This window comes from Hibiscus syriacus, unplaced genomic scaffold (assembly GCF_006381635.1).
Source record: "Hibiscus syriacus cultivar Baekdansim isolate YM2019G1 unplaced genomic scaffold, ASM638163v2 tig00003632_pilon, whole genome shotgun sequence".
Taxonomy (NCBI): Eukaryota; Viridiplantae; Streptophyta; class Magnoliopsida; order Malvales; family Malvaceae; genus Hibiscus; species Hibiscus syriacus.
The window spans coordinates 130,271-156,930 of record NW_024061979.1 but is presented as its reverse complement, the minus strand read 5'-3'; the positions used below and the strand labels follow the sequence as shown (position 1 = coordinate 156,930).

At 35.2% G+C, this 26,660-nt stretch overlaps 3 protein-coding genes and 2 pseudogenes across 6 annotated transcripts; 3 read left to right on the top strand and 2 right to left on the bottom strand.

Moving 5' to 3' along the window:
• Window positions 1-217: 217 nt before the first annotated feature.
• On the top strand, window positions 218-4,577 carry LOC120179479 (annotated as a pseudogene).
• Window positions 4,578-5,916: 1,339 nt separating this feature from the next.
• Window positions 5,917-9,171, top strand: LOC120179458 (annotated as a pseudogene).
• Window positions 9,172-9,992: 821 nt separating this feature from the next.
• Window positions 9,993-13,164, bottom strand: LOC120179470 (syntaxin-32-like). The gene is made up of 7 exons (XM_039185057.1): window positions 13,087-13,164; window positions 12,679-12,978; window positions 11,884-12,131; window positions 11,600-11,772; window positions 10,836-11,030; window positions 10,089-10,265; window positions 9,993-10,036 (listed from the first exon to the last, which is right to left on the bottom strand). The coding sequence occupies exons 2-6, from the start codon at window positions 12,920-12,922 to the stop codon at window positions 10,106-10,108; spliced, it is 1,020 nt and encodes a 339-aa protein (XP_039040988.1). The 5' UTR covers window positions 12,923-12,978; window positions 13,087-13,164; the 3' UTR covers window positions 9,993-10,036; window positions 10,089-10,105.
• Window positions 13,165-16,442: 3,278 nt separating this feature from the next.
• Window positions 16,443-21,230, top strand: LOC120179428 (probable E3 ubiquitin-protein ligase RZFP34). Of its 4 annotated transcripts, none has more exons than XM_039185041.1 (12): window positions 16,443-16,549; window positions 18,598-18,858; window positions 18,967-19,054; window positions 19,224-19,283; window positions 19,414-19,446; window positions 19,673-19,750; window positions 19,910-19,953; window positions 20,105-20,145; window positions 20,255-20,337; window positions 20,431-20,522; window positions 20,613-20,724; window positions 20,846-21,230. In XM_039185041.1, the coding sequence occupies exons 2-12, from the start codon at window positions 18,647-18,649 to the stop codon at window positions 20,954-20,956; spliced, it is 954 nt and encodes a 317-aa protein (XP_039040972.1). In that variant the 5' UTR covers window positions 16,443-16,549; window positions 18,598-18,646; the 3' UTR covers window positions 20,957-21,230. The 4 variants fall into 4 exon arrangements, with proteins under 4 accessions (XP_039040972.1, XP_039040977.1, XP_039040960.1 ...); XM_039185046.1 differs by lacking the exon at window positions 16,443-16,549 and adding an exon at window positions 17,269-18,114 and having other exon boundaries at window positions 18,235-18,858; window positions 18,967-19,048; XM_039185029.1 differs by lacking the exon at window positions 16,443-16,549 and adding an exon at window positions 17,269-18,114 and having other exon boundaries at window positions 18,235-18,858.
• Window positions 21,231-22,358: 1,128 nt separating this feature from the next.
• LOC120179415 (transmembrane 9 superfamily member 11-like) lies at window positions 22,359-24,775 on the bottom strand. The gene is made up of 2 exons (XM_039185022.1): window positions 24,621-24,775; window positions 22,359-24,533 (listed from the first exon to the last, which is right to left on the bottom strand). The coding sequence occupies exon 2, from the start codon at window positions 24,499-24,501 to the stop codon at window positions 22,537-22,539; it is 1,965 nt and encodes a 654-aa protein (XP_039040953.1). The 5' UTR covers window positions 24,502-24,533; window positions 24,621-24,775; the 3' UTR covers window positions 22,359-22,536.
• Window positions 24,776-26,660: the final 1,885 nt, after the last annotated feature.

The window sequence follows — 26,660 nt, the reverse complement described above, 5'->3', positions numbered from 1 at the left end:
TTTCCGAGTTGGAGGGTCATGTTGAGATAAAAATAATATGATACCAAATTGATTTATTTCAAAAGTACAAGGACATTTAATACCTTTTTGTAAGAATGATAAAAAAAAAAGGTAATAGAAGCACTATTTATGCAATTCAACCAAAAACATGGTTCCCGTTTTACTCGGCGTTTTTCGCGGCTGTGCTTCCGAATAATGCAAAAGACCAACCCAATCCAACTGCCCCCAAAAGATAATATCAACTGTAAAAGAAACTCTTCATCTCGCTCTGGCTTTCCTCCTTTCACTTTCTAAATTGTAGTTTTTGAGTGTTCTTCAATCTTCCTCTACGCGCTGTCGTTTTCCCTCGTTCGCCAAACTGGATCGCTGCATTTCTTCGTCGAGACCCGGTCATAGATCAGATCCCATCTTCTCTTTTCACAGCATTGACTAAGATTTGTTCATTTGGACTGATATAAGATTACCCTACCTAGTGTAATGTAATATAGAGCAATAGGTAGAACAAAATCTGAACTCAGATTCGTTTTCGGGGTGTGGTTCGACGGATTAATGGGGATTTGTTTTAGCATTGAAGAACAGTCGCATCGATCTCACAGTAAGGCTCCAGGTTGTTTTCAATTTCATTTAGTTTTTCTCTTGTGATTTTTGTCTTTTTTTTATCTGTTTAGTTTAAGTTTCTAGCTCTCGTTGTGTATCAGTTTTATGTTTTTCATGCTTTTGTGGTGGTTTTTACTTAGTTATCCTGCTCCCGATGTTATATTTGAATTTTTTTGCGTATTTGATTGCTAGAAGTTTATTAGCTTTTGACATTGTTCATACTTTGTTCTTTGGTCTTGATTATGATTGTGATACATTTTAGGTTGAAATTTGTGAAGTGTTGCTCAACTGAAGAGTTGTAGTGTGGGAAACTCAAATCAAGATGGTGCAAGCGTTTTTTTTTTTAGCAAATTAAAAGTTCACAACTTGTTATATGCTGTACATTTGCAAAAACCAGCATGAACTAGAGAATCATGACAGTAATTGCTTGGGTTGAATTTGAACAAATCATTACAGGTTGAACGCTGAGTGCTTCCCAATTATGCCTTGTGTGACCGATCTTTTCTAAACTGCATGATAGAATTCTTAAATAAGATGGATGCCTATGTTCCGTTCTTGTAAGTCTTACTTTATCATGAACAACTTCAGATGGAGGACTTAAAACTACTTCATCCTCAAACAACAAGAAACTCAGACTCACTCAAAACCAGAAGCCCAAGCTTTATTGCTTTGACAGCCAAGGATGTCAAAGATCTACGGAAGAATCCTGGATATAGTAACGTTGATATATTCACATATGGGGGATGAGGCTGGCTACAAAGCAATTTCGTCCGACTATATTCTTGGCGATGGTGGCTTTGGGGTTGTTTATAAAGGAGTAATAGATAAATGTGAGACCTGGTTACAAATCTACGGCTGTTGCTGTTAAGGAGCTTAATCCTGACGGTTTCCAAGGTGACAGAGAATGGCTGGTAATCTCCTTGTATTGTTTAATTGGCATATTCTATGGAATTCCTTTAATTTGAGCTGTTATGATTTATTTGTGCCATACCTACATTTATGGATTCATAATCTTCATACCATTGCCAACACTGGTACAAACTTATCAATACAACCTCCCTCCTCCAAATAAAACTGAGAGGACAATATGAAAAGTTATCTAGCTGGGGAAGACTGCTCGATATATAGTAGATTCTGTTATAGTATTACAAGGAATACATTAATTGTACACTCACCCTATCATGTTATTAATATAGTTGTTTGATTCAATTTCAAGTGCATTAAGTTTCTTGGTCCAATTCAAATCTATTATTTTTATTTTAATTTTTTTTAATTATGCTACTTTGAGTTTGGATAAGAGAAGTGTAACTTAAGCATTAAATGATTGTCATAGATAGGTATGCATATGCTTTTAGGCATTATAATTGAGCAAAATAAATTAAATGATTGATATGGTTTTTCATATTATTTTATAGGTTAAACTACACTTGTAGTCATTGAACTTTTAGGGTGCTTTCATTTGGGTCAGCGAACTTTAATTCTTACAATGCAAATTTATTGATTGTGATGTAAGTTTTAAAAGTTAGGTCACCAAAGTGAAAGTGTATTTAAAGTTCAGTGACGACCTGTAAATGGTACTTGGAAAGAAATGTTTTAAGTTGATAAGTTAGATCATTGTGTGCTTTCCTTCCTTTCAACAAAGAATACACTTGCTTCTGTTTGTGCCTCAATCTTTGTTTTGCAGGCTGAAGTCAACTATCTAGGACAACTCAGCCATCCAAATCTTGTGAAGCTTATTGGATATTGCTGCGAAGATGATCATCGGCTGCTTGTCTATGAATACATGGCAAGTGGGAGCCTCGAAAACATCTTTTCGCAGTAAGTTTTAGGGGGGAAAGTTAATTTTAAGTCTAGTTTAGGAGATAAGAGCTATAAATATACCCGCTAAAAGCATCTGCATTGATCAATAGCATGCATATCAAGGAAAGAGGTACTGTTCTCCACTATAGAAAGAACAAAAGCATTTTTTATTTACCCTATTTATTCTTGGTTGGTAGGAGTTGGTTGTAGTTTGACTTGGTCAAAAAGAATGAAGATTGCTTTAGATGCAGCAAAAGGGCTTGCTTTTCTTCATGATGCGGAAAGCCCCATCATATACCGTGACTTCAAGACGTCAAATATCTTGCTGGATGTGTTAGTCATAATTTTTTGTTTTCATCAGTTGGCTGAACAATTAATCAAGTGTATATATTTTATGGATCTTTAAAATGGGAAGACTAATAAACTTGTATATGATCTTTTCTCAGTTCCATACCCTTTCTAAAGAAATTTCTACGATCAGAAATTTAGTTTTATTATAGCTCCTAAAAGTCAAAAGCCACATGACAAGGATTATACTTAAGTTCAACTTTCCATGTTCTCTGTTTAGGAAGTTTTAGTTTTTATTTCTAAATATGCATTTAACCTTTAGGACTTCAATGCAAGCTCTCGGACTTTGGACTGCGAAGGAAGGACCAATGGGAGACAAGACCCACGTGTCAACAAGAGTAATGGGCACATATGGATATGCTGCTCCTGAATATGTGATGACTGGTTAGTAATTAATGATTCTGTTACAATGGAACTGGAATTCTTCATCTTTGCCAAAAATTAGGAAGATTTTTAAGTCATAATGATAGGGTCTTCTTTATAAATTATTAATAGGCTTCTCTTAGTGGTGTTAAAAAAGACCGTTAAACTCTTTTTTAGATTAACCTTTAATTATTTTTAATATGCCTGGTATATGTCGCCTATTGTCCTGCTAATGGAGTTTAAAAGCTGCCCTGGCATTGGATGGAATCGTTTTCTTTCTTTATTTGTGGTTATTAAAATTTTGTTCAGTTCAGCGGAAGTTGGAAGTATTGTTTCTGTTGAACATGTTCCGGTGTTTTAGTGGTATGCGTCGCGATATTCCAAAAATGCGTAATACAACATGTGAAATCAAATGTCAAAATTCCATAGTAATTTTGGAACTATTTCAATTTTATTTTTACAGGCAAATTCTTTGTGTATTAGAATTGTTTGTTGGCTTTTTGACTTGAGAAAAGTATTTATTATGCATGAATCATATTTGTATTCTAAAGACATTGTTTCAACTGCCTGATAGAAGTGTAATAGAAAAGTTCTGTGATGCTCTTCTTTGTTATATCCATCCCTAAGCGCTACTCATAGATTCATAATGTTCAGTTATGACGGTACTATAAATGATAAAGGCTAACCGAGTTGCAGTATTGATATGACCAGGCCATTTAACGGCAAGAAGTGATGTTTATGGATTTGGAGTCGTGTTACTCGAGATGCTCCTCGGAAGAAGAGCAATGGACAAGAGCAGGCCTAGTCGAGAACATAACCTGGTTGAATGGGCTCGTCCTCTATTAGTCCATAATAAGAAAACTCAAGAGGATCTTAGACCCTAGAATGGAAGGCCAGTATTCAGCTAAAACTGCAATGAAGGTAGCCAATTTGGCACACCGATGCCTTAGCCAAAACCCCAAATGGAGGCCTTTCATGAGCCAAGTGGTTGAATTACTCGAGACGTTTCAGACAAAGGTGAACGATGAAGAGGCAATGATCCAAAGCTGGGGCTGGGGCATAAACCTATACGAAGCTCCGGGTAAATCTCCTCGGAGTCAGAGTCCGGGAAGAAGCGAAAGTCACAGAGAAGTGGGTGCACTAGAGGGAAGCAAACCAACAAATGGAAAAAGCAAGAGTGAACCTCCCAAAGAGGTTGATCTTTATGATCCTCCTTCCTTTGAAGCTGAAGAATCAAACAAAGGTCTGAACCTGTAGAAGAAACAATATGGATTGAAACTTAAAACTTGCACTTCCTCTCTCTCTTTGTGTGGAATGAACATGAGATTTTATGGAAGACTGCAAGTGGTGGTTCGCGGCCGGCCGGCCTCTCCAATGGAGGGATGCTTTGTATTCCATTATATGCTTATTTTTAATCAACAGTATTATTTCTTTCAAACCTTTGTGTCTGAAGAAGAAGCTGAAAGTTTCTAAGTTTTGTTTTTGTATTTTTACTACCAATATGAAATTGTGAATTTAATTTAATTTTCCTTCAAACTAATTACCGGAAAAAATGGTATACTATGGATAGAATATGAATAAAAATTATGTACATTTTAAAAAAATCAACGTAGCTCTCATATTATTTTTTTTAGTGTGATCTCTCAACTTAGAAAACAAGTCCAATGTGATTCTTTGGCCAACGTTATTTGTAGTAGACCGTTACAGTGTTGACATAGCAGTTTACGATATTGAAGTGACAGTTTAGGGTAATTGATAACGTGACGGATAACATGTCAGATTAACTAAATTGGTAACTCAAGTATAAAAGATAGATTATAACATTAATATCCTGAACCGTAAATTACCACGTCAGCATGATGCTGATCAAACCATCGATGAAAAGACGCATTGGATTTTATCATAGTTGAATTATGCGGTAGGTGATTGGGTTGTTTGATAGCGGAGCTTTAACAGATAATTTGGCCTAGGAGCACCTAGTAGAGATCATGCGCCCACTCGGTGTCTAAACGGACCGATCAAGCGATTCACTTTGGGAATTGTGGGGTGGAGAGATCAAGCCATCTTTTATCAAAAGAGGTTAGTGTTCTCTCGCTTTCCGCATCCAGCTGATGATATCCACACTGGCGGTGCATCCATCTCACTAAATTTTACATAAACATTATTCACATGAATTGGCATTACTGGATATATATACCAATTCTTATTGTAAAATGGTTGCGTAATCAGTATTTAGATATCCAACTTAAACGGTCACTCATCGAACGTCGCCGTTTTCATCGTCTCCGGTCACTTCTCAGATCCGGCTGTTCACTCATCGAACGTTTCCATAACTAAATTGATATTGTTTACTGTTAAATTTATTATATGATATTTAAATTGTTTTTCCAAATTATTTTCCTAATAGGTTGACATCTGTTTACACCTCAAGTCCTATTGACGCATGCAATATCCAACAACGAAAAACAAATGAATAAGGGCGGCAAATTAGGGATAATCCAACGGTAAGAACCCTCAGCCACCGCATAGCTTGAGAGAAATCCAAATCAATATGAACCTGATTAATCTAGATCGACTCGGATTGTATATCCAACTTTAATGAGTGAATCTCTTAACGAGTTTTCTATTTTTATTTAAACGATATTAAATTCTCTTAAATCAATATTGTTGATTCAAAAGTAGGATTAATTCAATTTTTAATTACCATTTCAATGGATGATCCATGCAATTGCAATGGAGGGTCCAAATCCAGTCCATACATAACATCATGATATAAATATAATCATCCCTCACCTCAATAAATAAATACCCAACAATCAAAGTCCCTTCAGCTTAAAGCTAGCGTCCGTTCACTCATCGAACGTAGCCGTTTTCATCGTCTCCGGTCACTTCTCAGCTCCGGCTGTCCATTATCACTTTCTCGTTCCCCCAAGTCCTTTCCGGTACGATTTCGCATCTCAAAATTTTAGGGGCTGATCGTTTCGTTGAGTATTAGTCAACGCTTTCCCCTTTCGCGGCTCAGGAGGAGGAATCGAGTTTCTTGTTGATCGAGGAGCCCGGTGCTTTTCCCCCCCGCAAGGGGTATGCTACTGGTTCGATCTTAATAGGGTTGCTATCGATTTTTAATTTAGTGTTCTTTCAAGAAAAAATTATTTCACAGCTAAAGACACTAATCGTTTGAGAAGCGAGGGTGGTTTCCACTGTTGTCAAAAAGATTACTTCTTTAAGCAAAGTTAATTTCCTTTGCTTTGGAAGTGAATCATTTATCATCATTGAGCTAGTTTAAGATTTTTTTAGGAATTGTATCCGGATTTCCCCCACTTCACTAAAAAAATGAAGTGGGTATATGTAGATTTTTTAAGCATTTGCTCGGTTGAGGGAACTGGCGAGTGTTTGATTCTTTCATTTATCGGAAAGGGGATGTGATGTTTTAAGACGAAGTCATGTTTGTTTCATTTATATTTCAGAAAGTATACATACTTAGGTTATACATGAATCCTTTCACCCATGTATTAATTAGGATTGTTAAGCTCAATGGTGTTCATTTGGTGGGGATTTATGGTTTTTAGGTTTTCTTCGGGTTTACAATAAAAATGAATGGGTCCAGTATGTCTTTTTCCCTTTCGGTTTGATTTATGCTTAACAATAATTGTATATTCATGTCCTCTAGGGAGAGGAAAGGTTGAGATCTTTACTCTGACATGGTTGAATTTTCGTTCTCTATTTTATAGGAATTGTTAATTTATCCTTTTATATGCTGCCAAATTGTTTAAGTCAATCATCAGAGCTTGAAAAATCCCAGGGAAAAAGGTGCCCGTTGTTTCAGCGGAGTTAAAAAGTGGTACATAAAGCCAGTAACCTTGTTTTAGGTTTCCATGCTTTCATATTTCCGGTTGTGTTGAACTTAGATGGGTGTTCCCTCTTTGGGGCTTCAGTCTGAAAATCAAGGTGACACTTGTCCATTGTTAATGGAGCAACCAAGTGACTTTAGTGGACATGTTATTGACATGCCAAGGAGTGGCGATGCTTCTTCATCAAACTTATCTTCTGAAACAACTTTGAATGGGCTGGATGTTTTGCAGCATGCAGACAGACCTTCTACTAGTGCAAGAGCGCTAGCTTCACAACCTTCAACATTTTCTTTCAGTGGTACTAACTCAAGAACCTCATCTGCTGTAAGGAGAGGAGATTCCCGTAGGAGGAGTCCATTAAATTCTGTTTTGTGGATTTCTGTTGAACTGGTTCTTACAGTGAGCCAGATTGTAGCATCTATTGTTGTCTTGTCTTTGTCACGATATGAGCATCCCGTACACCGCTGTTCGCTTGGATTGTAGGTTATTCATCCGGATGTGTAGCGACCCTCCCTCTTCTTTATTGGCGTTATCGTCATCGTAACCAGGCTTCTGAGCAAGACACTGCTCAAAATCGTCATTCTGCACATAATAATGCCCCTGTCAGATCCTTTTCGCTCTCTGTTACAAGGACTTCTGATGGGGGTGATCATCGTAATGCAACTACATCTCCTAGAGGTGGCCAAAACATGGGAGTGATAAATGCCAGGTACAGTTTTCTTATTTTGAAATGAGGGGTGATAAGCAGAGAATAATAACTCCTGTCGTAAGCTATGTGTGTTATATTTGTTAAGTTTTAAGACGAGCATCCAACCTAAAGCCAATGAGCAATAGCTAGAGCAACCCTTGTTATATTTATGCATCCAAGATACCCTCAACCATTGTGAGATTTAATAAATCTCCCCTAAAATGTTCCCCCTCGGCCCTCATATGTAGAAGATAATGAACCTATCATCTGATATGAACTTCAAGTATAGAAATAATCACCTTCATTTTTCAATCAGCTTTTTTTTTTTGTAATGCAGAATTAAAATACTAGTGGAATACTTAAAAATGATTCTAGATTGCTTCTTTGCTGTTTGGTTTGTGGTCGGAAATGTCTGGATCTTTGGTGGGCATTCATCTGCCAGTGAGGCTCCTAACATGTACAGGTACTGATGATCATTGCTGGTCGGCATATCCTGCATTTAACTTTGATTTGTACTTCTCTGGAGAACTCATCTTTTTTTTTTCTTTCTTTTTTTGTTTCCAGGTTGTGTATAGTTTTTCTTACGATTAGTTGTATCGGATATGCAATACCCTTTATTCTATGCGCTACTATCTGTTGTTGCCTGCCTTGTATTATTTCTGTCCTTGGATTTAGAGAGGATCTATCGCAAGCCAGAGGAGCGACGCCTGAATCCATAGAGGCTTTGCCTACTTACAAGTTCAAGGTGAAAAAAAGTAGAAACAGTGATGGTAAGGAAATCAACTCGGGTGCCAGTGAGGGTGGCATCGTGGCTGCAGGAACAGAAAAGGAACGTGTCATCTCTGGAGAAGATGCAGTGAGTGATTCATTTCATTATCATTTTGATAATTCAGAACATGTCTCATGCTTACTAATAATATTGGCACTACTCGGATTTTGAATAGGTGTGCTGCATTTGTTTGGCGAAATACGTAAATAACGATGAGCTGAGGGAGCTACCATGTTCTCACTTCATGCACAAGGAATGTGTGGATAAATGGCTTAAGATCAATGCATCGTGTCCTCTTTGCAAGAGCGAGGTTGGGGAGAATATATTGGACTCGATGTCGGGGACAACCGCAACCATCATCTTGAGCTCACTCTCCGGACCACATGATAACCATCGACGAGGTGAGAGAAGGGTGGGCAATAATTATAGAAGCTCTGTGTTTTAAAGAATTTACTAATGTAATACGTAGAAATTTTTAAAAAATACATATGAAGTAGTAATAGGAGTATAATATGTGTATATTGATGCCCTGGAATTTGGTATTTGAACGTGCCAGCTGCATACAGTTTGATGGTCTTTCTTCTTATGTGTTGGGTGGTCGTCCCTTCCATTCTTTATGGTTGTCTTACGGGGTGAGACTGAGCTTGTTACACTCACTTGACTGTGACTCACAAGACTGGCATAAAACACGGCATTTCTACTGTCACCGTTCCCAAATTATTACGGTGTACCCACCACATTGGCATTGAACATGTATGATTACTTACTGCTGTCAGAATGGAATTGATTTACTACCATGTAATTAATTACCCACACAGATATTATATAATTGCAGAATTTGCAGGAATTTTAGGCTTTGTAAAGGGGGTTTCAAAGCAGTGAAAATGAATTTACTTTTTTTAACTTGCAGTCTTTTCTTTCTTGCCTACTTTTGCAGTTTGCACATTTCTTTTTTTTCCGATTTATTTCTGATTTTTTACTTTATTCTCTGGATAAATTTAAAGGTAATTTATATGTTTAGTACTTAAACTATTAATTTTGATATGTTTTAGTATCTGAACTTTTATTTTTTTTTTAAGATCATTTCTAAAGTTTAATTTTTGTTTCGTTTTAGTATTCTTTAAAATTTAACACTAAGTTTTTTTTTGGGAAATAAAAGTTTAGGTATTAAAATCAATCAAAATTGATAGTTTAAGTATGTATCCATTAATAACTCTTTACCGTTTGACATTGAAAGTTTATACTCTTAATATTCTCAGTACTCAAACTCAATACCTCAAAGAATAACAATAATTTCTTTACCACCAAAATCTTTTGGCTTGTGCCTTAATTAATTTAGTTGGCACATTAGGAAATACTGTCAAATAACATCCAAAATACTACTACTACTACTAATAATAATCTATATTTCTGTCATTCTCGTTTTAAAAAACCTTGTACAATTTACACGTACTTATACACAGCATATTGTATGGTACGTACACATCACAGTAATCAAAATGGATCCAATCATAACTCAGCAGGACCGGATTGTGGGTTAAAGCAAAAAGGTGTATATGAAAAGAATAGAGCAATCAAGAAAAGGCATCATCATTTTCAGTTCTCTCTTTCGAGTCTCGGCTAAATCTGGGTTTTTTTTTTTGGGGGGGGGGGGTGTTGGGGTCAAACTCGCCTTTGTCACCTTATTAACTATGCCACAAAGAATAGGAAAAACATAAGGAAAATAATCAAAACAAAAAATATCTTGATCATCAGCCACCTGTTGGACGATATGCTGTTTAGGTACTTGAGCAATGCTCCCTGCGCTCCCTCCACATTTGCTAAGGTGTCATCCATGTTCTCATCAATCCTGTAAAGAAAACATCAGTTCAATCAATGGTGGTTCATAGCTCAGTCAAAAGGCCTAGACGGCAATATAAACTTATACTTCCATATTCTTCATACAGGTAAAATTATTTTGCATCGGTGGGAATTCTCTCGACAGTCACCACCATATGCAAGAAACACAACAAATGAATTCTAAAATACTCCCAAGTACTCAATCAGAAAAAAAAAAAATCACGATTTTTTGTATAACCATCGATATCTGATCCATTGATTGAGTAATCCGGAGCGGATACTACATAGACTCATTATGGGGACGACCCCTCCCAACCAGTTTGCTCCATTCACAAAGTCGGGATTCAAACATCGGTGGTTGTTCAAAGGACTTAGCGCTACATACCAACTAGTAGTTGGTAACAATTACATTATTAATTCCACATAATTTTAAATGCCATGACGAAGCCACCATTAGTTTTTGTTGATTATTGAATTCAATCATTTTTCTAGCCCAACCATGCAATTATGTGAAACTCTGCTATTAGCAAAAATAAATAAATTCATATATATGAAAAACAAAGCTCTTTCAATAGAAAACCTGATAGCTATCTCTCCTTGCTGAGAAACCAGAGTGGCTAGCTGGTTGAATATGGTGCCTAGCTCATGAATAGTGGATTCTACATTTTGAAGAGCTTCAGCTCTGCTCTGCATGTAGCTGTCTTGCAATGGAACCATTTGTTGTTGCTGCTGTTGCTGCTCCTGAAGCAATGGCTGACTCTCCCTATCATGCTTTCTATTCAATTAAAAACCAAAAATGAAGTTTCACCGTCATGCAGAATTTCAAGTAGATATGGTTCAAATAAGAAGTACAACCCAATTAGATTAAAACAAAAATAGTCAACAGTAGTTGATTCCAAAAAGATGGAAAAAGAAATAAATATTTAAAAGGAAAAAAATATGAAGAATAAAAGCAAACGTGCAACATCAACCATCACAAGTACATGGTACTGCATAAAAGCAAACAAGAAGATACAGTTGTGGCACAAAAGGGGGCAATATGCACTAATCATTTTTTTTTTTTGAAATAAAGAAATTTTATTGCAGGTAGGAATACACATTATTAGGGCCTCATCAAAAAACCTCCCTAAACCTAGGTGGAGGAAAAAGAGTGCTCCAAAAATAATGTGCAAAGGCTAAACTAATCATAAACTGCTAAAACTGCACAAGAGGAAATTTTAAGAATTGTTCCATGAGTATCAAACAACAATTTATCATTAAATGGACTAGGAAGTTATGAAAATAAGTGCTCTATTATTTTCTGGTTAATGAGGTTAAGAGCAAAATATCAGAATAAGTTGTTACCTTGGAAACAACTGAGATGAAGATGCAGATCCATTAGCCCATTGTGGAAGGTTGTTTGAAGCTCCGGCTGCAGATTTGGCAGCCAGGGGGCGCTGCCGTACAAAAGGATTTGGAGAATCCTTTGAAGCAGTGGAAGAAAATAACTGTCTTCTATTCTCATGAACCTTTAAATTCTGGAAAAGGAAATTCAATTGCTGTTGATTGTCATGGGAATGAATTCTAAATGAAATTACTACAAGAAATAGTTAAACAGATAGCAAACAAACTGAAAAACTCAGCCTTACCTCTGTCCGCATGGTGAGGACATCTTTAAACTCTTTTGTGGCACTCATCAAGCGATTCTTCAAGTCATCTACAACTGTGGTTGAATGACTAGATGTGTCACTGGAGACACCACCTTCGTTTCCAGAATTGCAGAAAAGCTGAAGGTCTACCACAGCAGAATTAAGGGCAGTGATATCCTGCTTTATGACAGCAGTGAGCTCTTGGATTTCCATAGTAGGGTCATCAAAAACTGAAGTCCTCTTGGCCACTGCAAAGTAAGTGGGATTTTTTACGATAGTGGAAAACATCTGGGATCATAGTAACTATGGTAAGAAAAATGGTAACAATAAACTTTTATCAGTATCTAGTCTGTTTGTCTTCTTCGATATCCGTCATTGAAAGATGTGCACATTGGAATTTCATCAAGCTCAGCTACAACAGTAGTACAATATAAACCAAGACAAACAAGATTGGAGTTGGTCGATTCGTCGCTTAAACTCTCATGATCAAGCTCTAGCAGTTGTTAATTCAACACTAATGATCAAGTACGTTATTCCAAATCATTGTTTGATGGAAATGTTTCAAGTATCGAAGTTCGTTTTTGCACTTCCCATAAGCCCATTGAATCTATCACTCCTCTCGGGGGCTCATAAATTTCTAAGCTACACACCCGAGCAGCTAAATTTCAGGTTTCAAATAAAACGTGCCTGGCTTACCTTCATCTTTTTAAGAACTATACCATGCAAATCCTTTGGAGAAAAAAAAAAACAAAATTCTAAATGTAAATGAAGCAGGTATAAAGCATAAACACTTACATTTAGCTAACTTAGAAAGCTTCTGCGAAGTCTGATGAATCCCCAATCCAACCTTAGAAGCCCTCCTATTAAACTCCGATTGATGCGCAACCACAGATCTCTTGTCCTCCGCTCTCGAACTACTACTACTACTCGGCCCATTTTGGCTCGATCCAGCCGTGATCGACTTCTTTAACCTCTCCGCTACGCTCAGAAATTCTTGCGTCCGATCCCTAAATGACAACTGTGCCGGCCTTACAGGCATTTTTATCAACCTCCACGATCTTTAAAGGGAAATAAATAAAGTTCCTAATACAATACCTAATTCCTCGAGAGAAAAGTAGGAACATGAAAAGGATTAAAAAAAGCTCAATTCCATCAATTATCTTTGCAATTAAACAAAATAGGGATATAAATGAAGATTCTTACTTCAAACCGGAGAGATCTGACACCGTAATATTCCAGATCAAGCTTAATTAGGAGAAGAAATCGAAGATCGAGATCGATACAAATGCAAGGGCAATTCGAAAGCACCGACCAATGCACCCGAGCTGGAGGAAAGAACTTGACCATAGAGTCCGGTCGTTATGTTGCATTAAATTTGGGGTAAATCACATCAAGGTCATTTAATTATTAATAAAATTATCTTTTGACCATTCAATTATAAAAATAATCATTTTCAAATGGGCTACGAGTGAAATGTTCATGGATTGCAGTTAAGAACATTCCTATTCCTGGAGTTTGATTGATACATGAAATTAGGAATATGATGAAAATGCAACATAAGTGATATTTGTTCGAAGTTTTTTCTGATATGTGGATATCGATGATGAAGAGTTAATCTAAGGAATTGATAGATCTTTATACGGTGATGGTAACAACAGCTTGTTAGAATTTTATGATGAATATGTGAGGTAAATATAATAGAATATTTATTTAGATATAACTCTTAATCATTTGACATTGAGTTTAGCTGCTTAAACTCGATATCTCAAAAAATAACGATAATTTAAAAATAATTTAAGTACTAAATATGTAATTTACCCTAAATAATTTAGTTAATGGACGTCTTTTGATCAACAAATTTTATTAAAAATAATTATATTGTATGATTAGTTTAATTGAAATTTTGAAACCAGAAATATGTTATTAATGATAGGTATTTATTAACATAAAAACTTAAATTACTATTATAATACTATAAATTTTTATTTTATTTTTTAATTGAGTTAATTTAAATGAAGCAAGTGACACCAACATAATCAAGTAATTTTAAAATACACATTAAAGATAAAAAAAATACTCATTGAAAATATATTTATAAAATTAAATTATAATAATTCCTTTAAAATATTAAAAAAATGAGCATATTAAAATGGTAAAAAATTATTTAAATGTATTAATTTTGTGTTTGAATGTCATGTAATGATTTTTATTTTTTGTACCATATCGTTAAATACAGATAATATACTAATTTTCTATTAAGATACTTAAAAATTAAATATTTAAAAGTTAAGTGTTACATATAATTATATTAGTTAATATATAAAAAATTTTAAATAAAATAAATAAGGTAAACTACACATTTAGTACATAAACTATCAAATTTGGTCTATTTTAGTACTTAAACTTTTTTTTTTTCAAAACCATATTAACATTTAGTTTTTGTTTCATTTTAGCATCTCGTCGTTAAAAACTTAACGTGTCTAATACCTAAACTATTAGTTTTAGTCCGTTTTGATACCTAAACTTTCAATTTTTTCAAAATTTAAAGTTGAATTTGAACGAGAGTATTAAAATAAAACAAAAACTACAATTTTGAATGATGAAATATTAAAATGAAATAAAAACTAAACTTTATGTATGATTTAAAAAAGTTTAAGTACTAAATCGAATAAAAAATGATAGTCTAGATACTAAATAGATCATTATCTACAATTCTATATATCATTTTCAATGTATTTTGTATGGAAAAATGTACTAAATTTAAGATAAATACATACATGGTATTTTAGCAAACATTATCCCAAAATAAATTTCGTGACAGGTCTTCTTCTCTTTTCGTATAAGATATTTTTGTTCACTACAATAAATTAATAGCATCGTAATAATCTATCCACGTCAGCTAGGCACGACTTTCGCCCTAGTATCCGACATCACCAATTCCAGCTGTCTTGTTGACCATACACGTGTCAGCAATGCAATAACTCAATCGGATATCAACCTTTTCTGCGGTCACATCAAATCCCGACCGTTCATTTTCCTGTCTAAAAACTATATTTGTTCTGTTTCCATTATTGGGCTGCCCTACTCCACCGACCCTTTCGAACCCGAATAAAATTTTCAAAAGGGAAATTATTTAAATATTAAATTAACAATTAAACAATCATTAATCAATAATGATGGTTTAGTCCTAAACTATTGTTCATATTATAAATTCGTTCTTAAATTATGAAATCTTTTAATCGAATACTTAAGATATCAATATAAATATAAACCAGGTTTTTTTTATCAACTTAATTATCAATCCAAACATTAAATGCCAGTTTAAATACGGTATAAAATATTTATAAATATCAGAATTTAACTATGAACACGTATATTTATTATATGAATAATTTAGATTCAAATCATTAAAAAACATATAATGTAATGAAAAATTAAGATAATCTTTTATCTGTTATATCTAGACCATTCATGAGGTCGATCACGTAATAATAGAAATGAGTATAGGTTAGACTGAGTCAAGTTTCTAGTCAACTGGACTCAATCTAGTAGAATTATTCTCTCCACTCGAAACTCGATTTGATCTAGGTTAGGAAAAACTATACTAGATCCAAAATAAAATCCACTTTTTAAGATAAATCTAGCATACATACCCGACTTGATCCAACATATATATATATATATATATATAATTCTCAGTTTTATTTATGAAATAAGAATCTAATTAAAAACATAGAAAGAGAAATATTATCGCAATCATCAATAAATAAATAAGGGATAATTACATTATAATCTTAAAATGAATCGAGTATTTTTTTACCCTAAACTTAAATCTAACTCAGCCTTTTTCTTTATAAGAAATTCAACCTAATCTAAACTCGAATTTTTAGAAGAAAGAAAAAACTCAACCATATAATGCCATATTGAATTGAAATTTATCAAATTTGAATCCCATATATATCTTTATGCTAGAGTAAAAGTGATATCGGTCCCTCTAAAATGAGAAATATTCTCTTTAGTCTCTTAAATTTTTTAAATCTTCAACAATTTAAAATTTAATTTTAACATTAAAAAAATTTCCAAGTTTTATCTTTGCATGAGATAGCCATACACATATTTATAATTTGAACTAAAATTTTAAATATATTTCATACTATTTGAGCTGAGATTTAATTCTCAAACTAGCGAGACTAACAGAAGAGTTTAATGTATATGTTATAGATAATTTAAGGATTTAATTAGAATATATTAAAGTTTAGGAACTTACAATGCAATTAACCCATGATGGGCAGTGAAGAAGATTTTTTTAGATAGAGGGGTGAACACGTCATTTCAGACGTTTAAATTTGTCGTCTATCGACAGCTATGACAAACACCGAAGCCAGCAAGTAACAGCTTTCGCTTTCGGTTTTCGTGAAACCAAAAAATTTTCGAAGTCTCGAGAAATCGAAGAAACCGATCTTCCCTTATCTCTTTAAGCAGCTATAAAAGGGCAGCTATTTGACATCAATTTTCTCATCAAATTCTTGTGAAACAAACAAGAAAAGAAAAAGGCTCTGATTGTGAGAAACTGAAAGGATATATTCACATTTGTTATCGGACGTTTTCACCGGGATCACGCCGTTGTTCTTGTTTCAGTTCGGAGCGTTTCTCCCTAAGATTTAAAGTTCGTTATTTCGTAAAATCTGTTTTAAGTTGATAAAAATATTATTTTTTATTGCTGCTGAGTTCTTTGGTTAGGTAATGTATTAGGCTAATGTTCTTCGTCAGATGTAGTAATTCTTTGATTTTAATTTATTAAGCGATTTAGTTTCCGTTTCGTTTCTGAAAGAATTGAGAGAAACGGAAGGAAAAGTTGCTTGGAGTAATTCGTTTTTAGAAGATTTAGTTCTTTCATCGGGAAACAGTATCGATGATTGAATCGGTCGTTCCTATTTAGCGTCAGATCGATAAATTTTGATTGCTTCATTGTGTACTTTGGTCGAATTTGATTGTGTTAGAATGATTTGATATAAATCTCAGTTTATTCTTGCTGGGTGATTGATTTGATGCAGTGGTTGTGTTTCTTTTGCTGCTGCTTCTGTTTTCTTATTTTGAGATATTGCTGCTGCTAATTTCTGTTTGCTGTTCTTGGTCTGAATTGGTTGCTTCTTTTTCTTTAGAGGTTGTTTTTTTTATCTCTCTGCTTGGATGGCTTTTGTGTCTATAACGTTGATTCGATTTAGAGCCTTCGGCATACGCATTTGATGTCTATTACATTCGTACCGAAGTAGAGCTTAGGGATTGCTTGTTGCAAAGCAATATTAGGGGTTAACCATCCTCTGCGGTGTCTTTTACGTTATTGACCCCAAAGTTTTAAAATTTTAAATAAGTCTGCTTTTGGCTATAGATTGAGGAAAACGAGCTTGAATTGTTTCTATTATCGGTCTGCCTTTTGCTTGGCAGCTGAGTTTGTATTCTCCAACACACGATGTAACCTTGTTTTGTCTTTTGAGTAACTTTTTAAGTTGTCCTTGAAATCAACAAGGGAATGATAATGACTTTACAATAACATTTTGGAGTTCACTTTTGAAACTTGATATTATTATATATCTTTCCCTGACAATAAAGTGCTACATAAGAGACTATTGGGATTGCGGTACATGTGGGAAGCAAGAAATACGAAAAACTTATGTTTATTTGTTACCTTAGATTGTGTGGTTGACTGCAGCGAAGGAAGGACACCGAAACTTTGATTTCTGTACTTTGAATTTCATTTGCTCCTGCAGATTTTCACTAGAAATCATTAGGGGATTTTGTGCAGATATCTCTTTCAAACTTCGATTGACACGGTCATTACTTTCCTAAACCCCATGCCCTATTCTTCACTCTAAACCCTAAAACTCACTTCTTCCAAATTATGGGGTCAATCTACAAGTTGCTACGATTCATTTCCAAAAGCCTTAGGAGGGTGTATTCTAAACTGGCTAGAAATGAAAGAATTTTCGCTAATTGGTTTCAACTAATCTTCCTAGAAATGAGGTATTTTGATGGCTGGTGAACCAGTTTGGTTTATGTTCAAGTGAAAAATCTTTTCGGTAGTTGGAGGTTTTCTTGTAGAGAAATAATTAAGTTCCTACTAAGCTTAATTTTATCTGAAGATCCTCCTCAAGTTCTAAGGATGTCAAAGTATTAAGGGATGAAGAGTAAGTACTATTGTCAGAGGGGAGACTTGGTGCTGAAATGCTAGAGGTAGGCTTGCTTGTTATGGACGATAATGCAGCAACATTTTGTAATCAATCACTCTTTCCCTTTGTTTTCCTTTTCATTGGAGAACTTGTTTGATTCTGTGATATATTGCTTTTACCATAGGTTGGGACATCCATGGTCATCTCCAGTATAGTTGGATTTGAGTCCAGAACTTCAAGCAATCAAGTTTATCATGCAACGCTATTGCTTTCCATTCACTGCTGGAGGCTCTGGAGTTTCTCCGTGCTGCATTATTCTTATTTATGTGGGATTATTGTAGTTCTACTAATTTTGATGAATCCTTCACTTGGAGTAATGCTGATTGGAGCTGTTCAACCTTTGTTGGATTATTTTGTTGCTGATTTCGACTGGTCTGAAGCAGTATAGAAGAAAGCAACAATGTCATGGAGTGTTTGCCTGGCTTGTTCAAGCCACTAGATTTGTTTAAAATATTGGGTTCTTTGCTAAATTTGTTACTCTCTGCAGGTTTTTAGGACTGCACCAGCTTTAACATAAGATACAGTTAAACCTGGAGATGTCTTTTTCAATGGACCAAGTTGAGATTAAGCCTTCTGCAGCTGAAGGACTAGAGCTTAGCTGTCAGCAACAAAACGAAAACTGCAAAGTATATGAAGAAGAGGCTTGGGGGTCATGCTCACCACAGTCAGCTCTAGGTTGTATGGTCAAACAGGAATCAAATGAAGCAGAAGCAACTGAATTGCTGGATAAGGGGCTAATGCAGTATGGGTAAGTTATAATCTGTCTTTTTTCTTTTTTAATTTGTTTCCATTCAGGTTTCTTTATTTGTTTGTTGGTTGACACCATGTATTGCTAATTTTCCCTTTCTTTCTCCAGTTGCGCACATTATCGCAGAAGGTGCCGGATCAGAGCTCCCTGTTGTGATGAGATCTTTGATTGTCGCCACTGTCATAATGAGGCAAGGGTTAGTTCTTATCATCAACATTTTATGATCAACATTAATTGCTATCTATGTGACATTGTTGTATGAGAATGCTATTGTCAATAATTTGAGTGTTATCCTTCTCAAAATAATATTTACATGCATTAACTGAAAATACTTTTAACATTCTATTGATTGTTATCCTTCTCAGAATAATATCAATGTTGATCAGAAGCTGAGACATGACATCCCACGCCGCCAAGTCAGTAAGGTATCTATTTCCATAAATTCAGCCTGTTTTCTTTCTACCCCATGGTATTCCTGGAACTATTTTCATTGTATTTTATGGCATCACCGTTGTAATGCTCCATATTCTAACATTTCCCTGAAAGTTTTACCAGGTCATTTGCTCACTGTGTGGCACAGAACAAGAGGTAAGTTCCTCTTAAGCTTATTTTTATGTTTTTTTAAGCACTTTCTTTCGATGAAAGATGTCAATATTAAAGCTTAAACCTTTTAAGGTATTCCCGTCTAAAAGGAATATTGTTGATATTCTTGATGATGAAAAATTTAGTCTGCACAATATAGTGCTTTAAGAGTTATTTTGTACTTGGTTGGATTTCGTCCTAACATGTTTGCTTTTGATATTATTTTGAACAGGTCCAACAAGTCTGCATTAACTGTGGTGTGTGTATGGGGAAATATTTCTGCGAATCCTGCAAGCTCTTTGACGATGATTTAAGTGGACAGAAATTCCCTACTGTAGCATTCAAATGTGAATCTAAGTTTTCTCATGGTTTACTGTTTGTGACTTGTTCTGTTGTCTCAGCTCTTCATGTTTTGCACAGAGTTAATTGATACGTATAGTTGCATACTAACATTGTTTCTACTATGCAGACATCGAAGAGACAGTATCATTGTGACGGTTGTGGGATCTGTAGGTATGTTCATGTCCTCAGTTTTTTTGGCTTAATATTTCACAACAATTTACGAAGTTATTTTTTCCCTAGTCAATTTTTTTGGGGGAGGGGTGTTGTATTTGTCTGTTCTTGTCATTGACACAACTAAATAATTAATGTTATATTGACCCAGGATTGGAGGGCAGGAGAACTTCTTCCATTGCCACAAGTGTGGTAAGCTTATCCGAATCTATCTTATTTAAGCTTGGATTAGAATTTATTGAGTATTTGAACATCACTAATACTTTTATCTGTTTGTTTTTTCATTTTCTGTTGCACAAAGGTTGCTGCTATTCAATTCGTCTGAAAAACAGCCATCCCTGTGTGGAAGGAGCGATGCACCATGACTGTCCTGTATGCTTTGAGGTTATTTCAGATTCTCCTTATTAACCATCAAATGTTATAAAAAAAATTGCTTCAATATTTACCTAACTGAAAAATCACAATTTATGCATGTAGTTTCTGTTCGAGTCGAGACAGGATGTAACTGTTTTGCCCTGTGGGCATACAATTCACACAAATTGTTTGAAGGAGATGAGGGACCATTTCCAGTAAGTGCTTCATTTCAGTCTTGGGATCAACTATTTCCTCAATTGGTGATAACTATGTGTCCTTAGATGGTATGCTAATCACTGTAACAGATATGCCTGCCCTCTGTGCTCCAAATCGGTTTGTGACATGTCAAAGGTCTGGGAGAAATTCGACGAGGAGATCGCAGCTACACCGATGCCAGAACCGTATCAAAATAAAATGGTTCGAAATCTGAACATCGTCCTTTTCTTATCATTTATAGAATGAGTTCACCTGAGATTCCTTTCAAGGAAAAGGTTTCTTATTACCTCTGTTCGTTTACAAATTTAATCACGATCAACAGGTTTCAATCCTCTGCAATGATTGCGGCACAAAATCTTTAGTTCGGTTTCACGTCTTGGCTCGGAAATGTCCGAACTGCAAATCGTACAATACTCGGCAAACGCAGGGTTAAAGTGGCAAGAGTAGCATTTGGAAATGACTTGGATGATATTTGTTTCTTATTTGGTGCATCAGCCATGAGAAACCTCTGCAGGACTTAATGGCACAACTATTGGAGAAGATTCGGTGTCCCTCGCGCTCGTTCTTTCGGGTTCTTTGGGAGTCGTTCGTGTAGCTGTAATTTCAGAATCGTTAATGTAGTGCTCGTCTTTTCGTTTCTTTTCTAAATGAACTCATCTTGCCAATTCTCGCCTAGACGATAAAAGCAAACTTTCGGTTCTTGTTTAGATTTTTACCTCCATGTAGTATATGGATGAAACAATACTTTCTAGATATTGCAAGTTTTTTTCATCTTTTAACTCGATAAATGGTAATGAACATTTACAGATCTCTATAGCTTTTTAAAATGAGACGAGATAGATTGTAAACTATTTAAGGATTGATTTGGTCATTGTTTGATAAATATTCCATTCAAATAGATTCGAGTTCTAACAAATCAAAATAATCTTTTTAAATGAGACGAGATAGATTGTAAACTATTTAAGGATTGATTTGGTCATTGTTTGATAAATATTCCATTCAAATAGATTCGAGTTCTAACAAATCAAAATAAGTTATTTGGTATTTGGTTTGAAAAGTTTGTGAACAATTTTAAATATATATATATTAAAATTATTTTTAAAAAAAATAAATTATTAATATATATTAATATTTATCTTTATTTTTTTAAAAGAAAAATAGTAGGATACTAGAATGTTTGCATGTATAAGTTTGAGAAACAGAAACTTCAATTAAGTTTTTTATTTTTTTCATTTCGAGTTCGGACAATTTTTTCTAGAGTTTAAGTTAAATTTAAAAATTTTAAGTAAAACCGATTGAGTTTTATCTTAGAATATTCGTAGAATTCAGTTGGGCTCAGCAATATTAAGTTATACTTGACTCGCTTATAACCCTTAATGTGTCCATTGAAGTGCTCCAACATAATTTACCCTCATTCCTACGAGCATTGGTACAACAGAATTGATAATAATCAATAATTTAATAATAAATATTAATAATAAATATTAAATAATTGACTATTATTAACAAAAAAAAAAAGAAATACATAGAATTAGAATAATATAAATATGATAGAATAAATAGAAAAGGAGTCAAAGTGATATAACACAAAAAAAAAAGTCAGGTGACAAGTCAATCTGAATTCGTCAATAAAAATTTTAGAACCTTTCCAAACCCAAACTAAACTATTGAAGGCGAAACTTTAGAATCGGAAGGACAAAAAGAACACCGAAAGTTGAACAAGGAAAAAAACGAAATCTGCTCAATTGCATTCCACACTGAAAAAATACCCCAAAGTAGATTGGCATAAGTAGCACCAAGAAAGCTACAAGTGCAACCTAAATCGATCTCGAATATAATATCAGAACGCAAATGCAATACCATGCAACTAATAAAGAATCCAAGTAAAACATGTTATTGTCACTGCCTTTAGTTCTCCCTAACAAAGTAAAGCTCAATATAATAAGTACTAGATACGATTGATTAATGTAAAGGTTGATTTTTTTTTGAGCTCTTCGTCTGCCGATTATCTCCTCAGTCGAGCTTTACGGACGAGAATAAATAGTGCACGAACCATAATGAAGAGAGGAACCCGATTGTGCCGGTCGCCAACATGATTGCCAGAACCATGAAGATAGAATACCCCAAGTAGAGAGTTGCGGAGACTGGTCCACTCAAACTCTTGAGATTGAATACGAGATAGTTTACGGAGTACAGGAAGATGTAGATGGAAACCGATCCGGAAGCAAAGAATGATTTCCACCACCATTTCCAGTCCTCCACGCATAGATGCATATAGGTTAAAACCAAGGATACTTCGGCGCAGACCACGACGAGGAGGATCATAACGATGAGCAGAAAGCCGAAGACGTAGTAGACACGCCCCATCCAGATGCTAGACATGATGAAGAAGAGCTCGATGAAAAGGGTACCGAAAGGTAGAGTTCCAGCACCAAGAACCAACAGCCATGATGGGTACTTTTGAGCCGGGATTTCACGAGGGATCTGGTTGGTTCGAACAGGGTATTCAATATGAGGGGCCTTTGCCCCCAAGTATCCACCGATTAGGGTGAGTGGAACCGAGATGCAGAACCAGAGTAGGAGTAGGATAACAAAGAGAGAAAACGGGATAGCTCCCGTGCTAGAGCTTCCCCACAGTAGGAAATTCAGAGTGGTGAGAATCAAGAAGGCGATGCCAGGGAAAAAACAAGCAGCCTTCCATGCGACCGAAACCCATCCCTTGTGATCACCATAGCTGATAGTTCTCCAAAGCCGAACTGCAACATAGCCAGCTGCAATTCCGAGAATCATGTAGAAGAATAGCATACCTGTAATGAGGGTTCCTCGAGATGCCGGGGACATAAATCCGAGAGAAGCAAACAATATAGTCACGATTCCCATCCCCATGATCTGAACTCCATCGCCGACCATAATACATAAAAGAGCAGGATGGGACGGGGCACGGAAAACGTCCCCAACAACTAACTTCCAGCCAGACAATTCCTCGTTCATCTGCACTTGGGCTTCCTTGTCGAGCTCCTCGTACCGGGTCAGATCCCGCCTGACGGTCCTTAAGAAGATCACAAGGACTATACCAGCAAGGAAAGTGATCACCATAAGGGAATTCAAGATCGAGAACCAATGGACTTTGGATCCCTCCATCTTCAAATAAGCATCCCAACGTGATGGCCACTTGATATCGCTCACCTCAAAGACAACCTCATACGTGAAGGCGATTTGCTGACCTTCTTTGATCGGCATCGAGACGGTAGTCGTCTCACATTTAATCGAAGACGGATATTTGTCATACATTTTCAAGTTCTTAACCAGATTCCCTTCATGCATGACACTGCAAGGAATCACTTCGAATCCGACAACCATATATCCCGGCTCATCCGATCCTCGTTTACCGCCGCCAGGGATAACATCAGCAGCATCACCGGTCCTCATCACATTAGCCATATTCGTTTCCTCATACTTATGAACAAGCACCTTGAATTTCAAATGATTAAACACATAATAGACATCCTCAACCTTAACCCCGACCGGGTACCCTGTCCACCTCAAAACGAAACCCTCTTTCAAAGTATACCTTATCGCAGGCAAATTATCGAGAATCAAGTTAACCTGATACATCTCATCAATCCTCTTCTTCAACAACATAAAATCATCGGCCGACAACTTATCGGATTGACACAAGAAGATCTCGGTCTCGTTGGTGTACATCTTAAACCTATAAGGCGAATTCTCAATCCGATCTCCCATGAGAAGCTCACCGAGATTCTCAGCACTATCCTTAACACCCTCGGGAGGCTTACAGAAGGGTAAACTGTAATAACTAAAGGGCATTTCAGTGTCGATGGAAGTCAGGGAATTCACTTTGACGGATAAAGGATCCCCGACGACATATTTGTGAGGGTAACTACCAGGCAGATAAAACCCATACCCATATTGAAATATCAAGAAGATTGTCAATACCCAGATCCCAAAACTAGCCATTGAAATCAGGTTTTGCAAGATCTGGGCAAACCCAGATCGAGAAATGAGTTTATAAACGAAAATTGGGGAGATTTTCGATGTGGGTTTTGAAGAAAACAATGGGTTATATAGCAAAACAAGTGCAGCTTTGAAAATAAAAATCGAAGAAACTATGTAAAGGAAGAATGGATCTGGCTGACCTTTGGGAGGAGAATTAGAATTGGCGGAGAGAAAGACGCGAAAAGAAGAGTCTATGAAGAAATTTGAAGACCACACATTGAGATCTCCAAAGTGTTTTTTTCAGATTTATTTCCAAATAAACGGAAATTTCGAGAGAAGAAAGCGGCAACGAAAACGAATAAATCATATATTTAGTACCTAAACTATTACTTTTAATCTATTTTAGTATTTAAACTCTTAACTTTTTTAAAATTTATGCATAACGTTTAATTTTTGTTTCGTTTTAATACATGACATTCAAAACTTAAAATGATTTGCATGTGGTGCCTTTTCTTATAGATATATTGTATCATTCATCACTCAATTATTTTCTCATTTTTGTTTTAGTCAATAAAGTTAATTTCTTTTAATTTAATTACTTAACTTTCAGATTACTCATGATTTAATCACTCTAATTATTTATTTTATTTCTAATTATATATTATTAAAATAATAATAAAAATTTCATGTCACAGAAATTATTAATAAAATAAATTAAAATTATTAAAATAGGAGTAAATTGAAATTTTTTAAACTTTAACATCAAAATAGGAGTGAGCAGATAGTTGATTGATGAATGATTTATTTATCCATAAAAAATACAATACCGTTAGGTTTTTAACAACAAATTACTAAAATGAAAAAAAAACATAAATGATAGATATGATTTTAAAAAACTAAAAGTAAATACTGAAACAGATTAAATTTATTAGTTTAGATACTAAATTCGTAATTTACCAAAAAAAACTTTGGTAACGAGAATTGAATCACTGTTTATGATAAACAAGTCACCGACATCGTATGGTCCATACACTCAAAGTAGCAATGAAGCTTAACATAAAAATTGGTCCATACACTCAAATTAGGTATGTAAGTGTTTATTATAAAATAATTAAAATTCTTTAGAACATTCATTATTATTTATAAGTACTTTAAATTAATAAAAAATATTAAGTATTTATTTGCAAACAATTTGTATATCTTAATATTAAACTTAATAATATATATATATATATAAAGTCGTTATTTTTATTAAAAATATAAAATATTCAGAATTATAATGAAGATTTACAAGTAAAACTGTAAACGTAACTAAATTATAATATATATATTTTCCTATAACCATTGATACAAAAACTAGTCATTTAGATCATACAATGACAAAGAAGAAAAGGTAAAAAACCTAACTAAAATACTCGAATAAAATAAAGATATTAAGCGATGGATTCTCTTCGGGCGCACGTTAGCAGGATTGATGGGCTTCCAGGATTTCTTATTCGTTTCTAATCTCTTGTTCTTCTTTAGTGTTTCTGAGTGCTTGCGTCTGGATTGGTGGAGCTATGACCTCAACGGCTTCAAATCTGGACTGGAGGAAGCTGTTTGGGGGAGTTGAGGAGAAAACCCTAAACTACTTCCCTCCTGAGGTTTCGGATGGAACTTCCATGGTTAAACCTCCTTATGCAGTGATAGACGAGGGGATAGCATAATGGAGTCATGCGGTGGTGGGGCAATTTATTGGTACAACTCCTAATTTCGGTTCTATGCAACGAATTGCTGAAATCCTATGGGGGAAAGATTCGGCTGTTAAGGTAAGTATGGATGGTTCAAATCTCTTCATATTTTCTTTCTCGAACAGGTGAGAGATTGGATTCTTGAGAACAGGCCTTGGCATGTTCAAAACAAGCCACTTGTGTTGAGAAAGTGGGAACCGAGCTTGCAGAAGCTTGATTTCGATCTTACGCACATCCCAGTCTGGGTGCAATTATACAATGTACCCCTTGAGCTCTATTCTAGGGTGGGCCTAAGTTACATTACAAGTGTTGTGGGGCAACCTCTGTATATGGATGCCATCACAACATCAAAGGCTAGGTTAGAGTATGCTAAGGTCTGTGTGGAGATTAAGGCAAGGTCTGAAATTCCTGAGTTGGTCAATGTTGTGATGAGTGATGGCTCTATTGTGA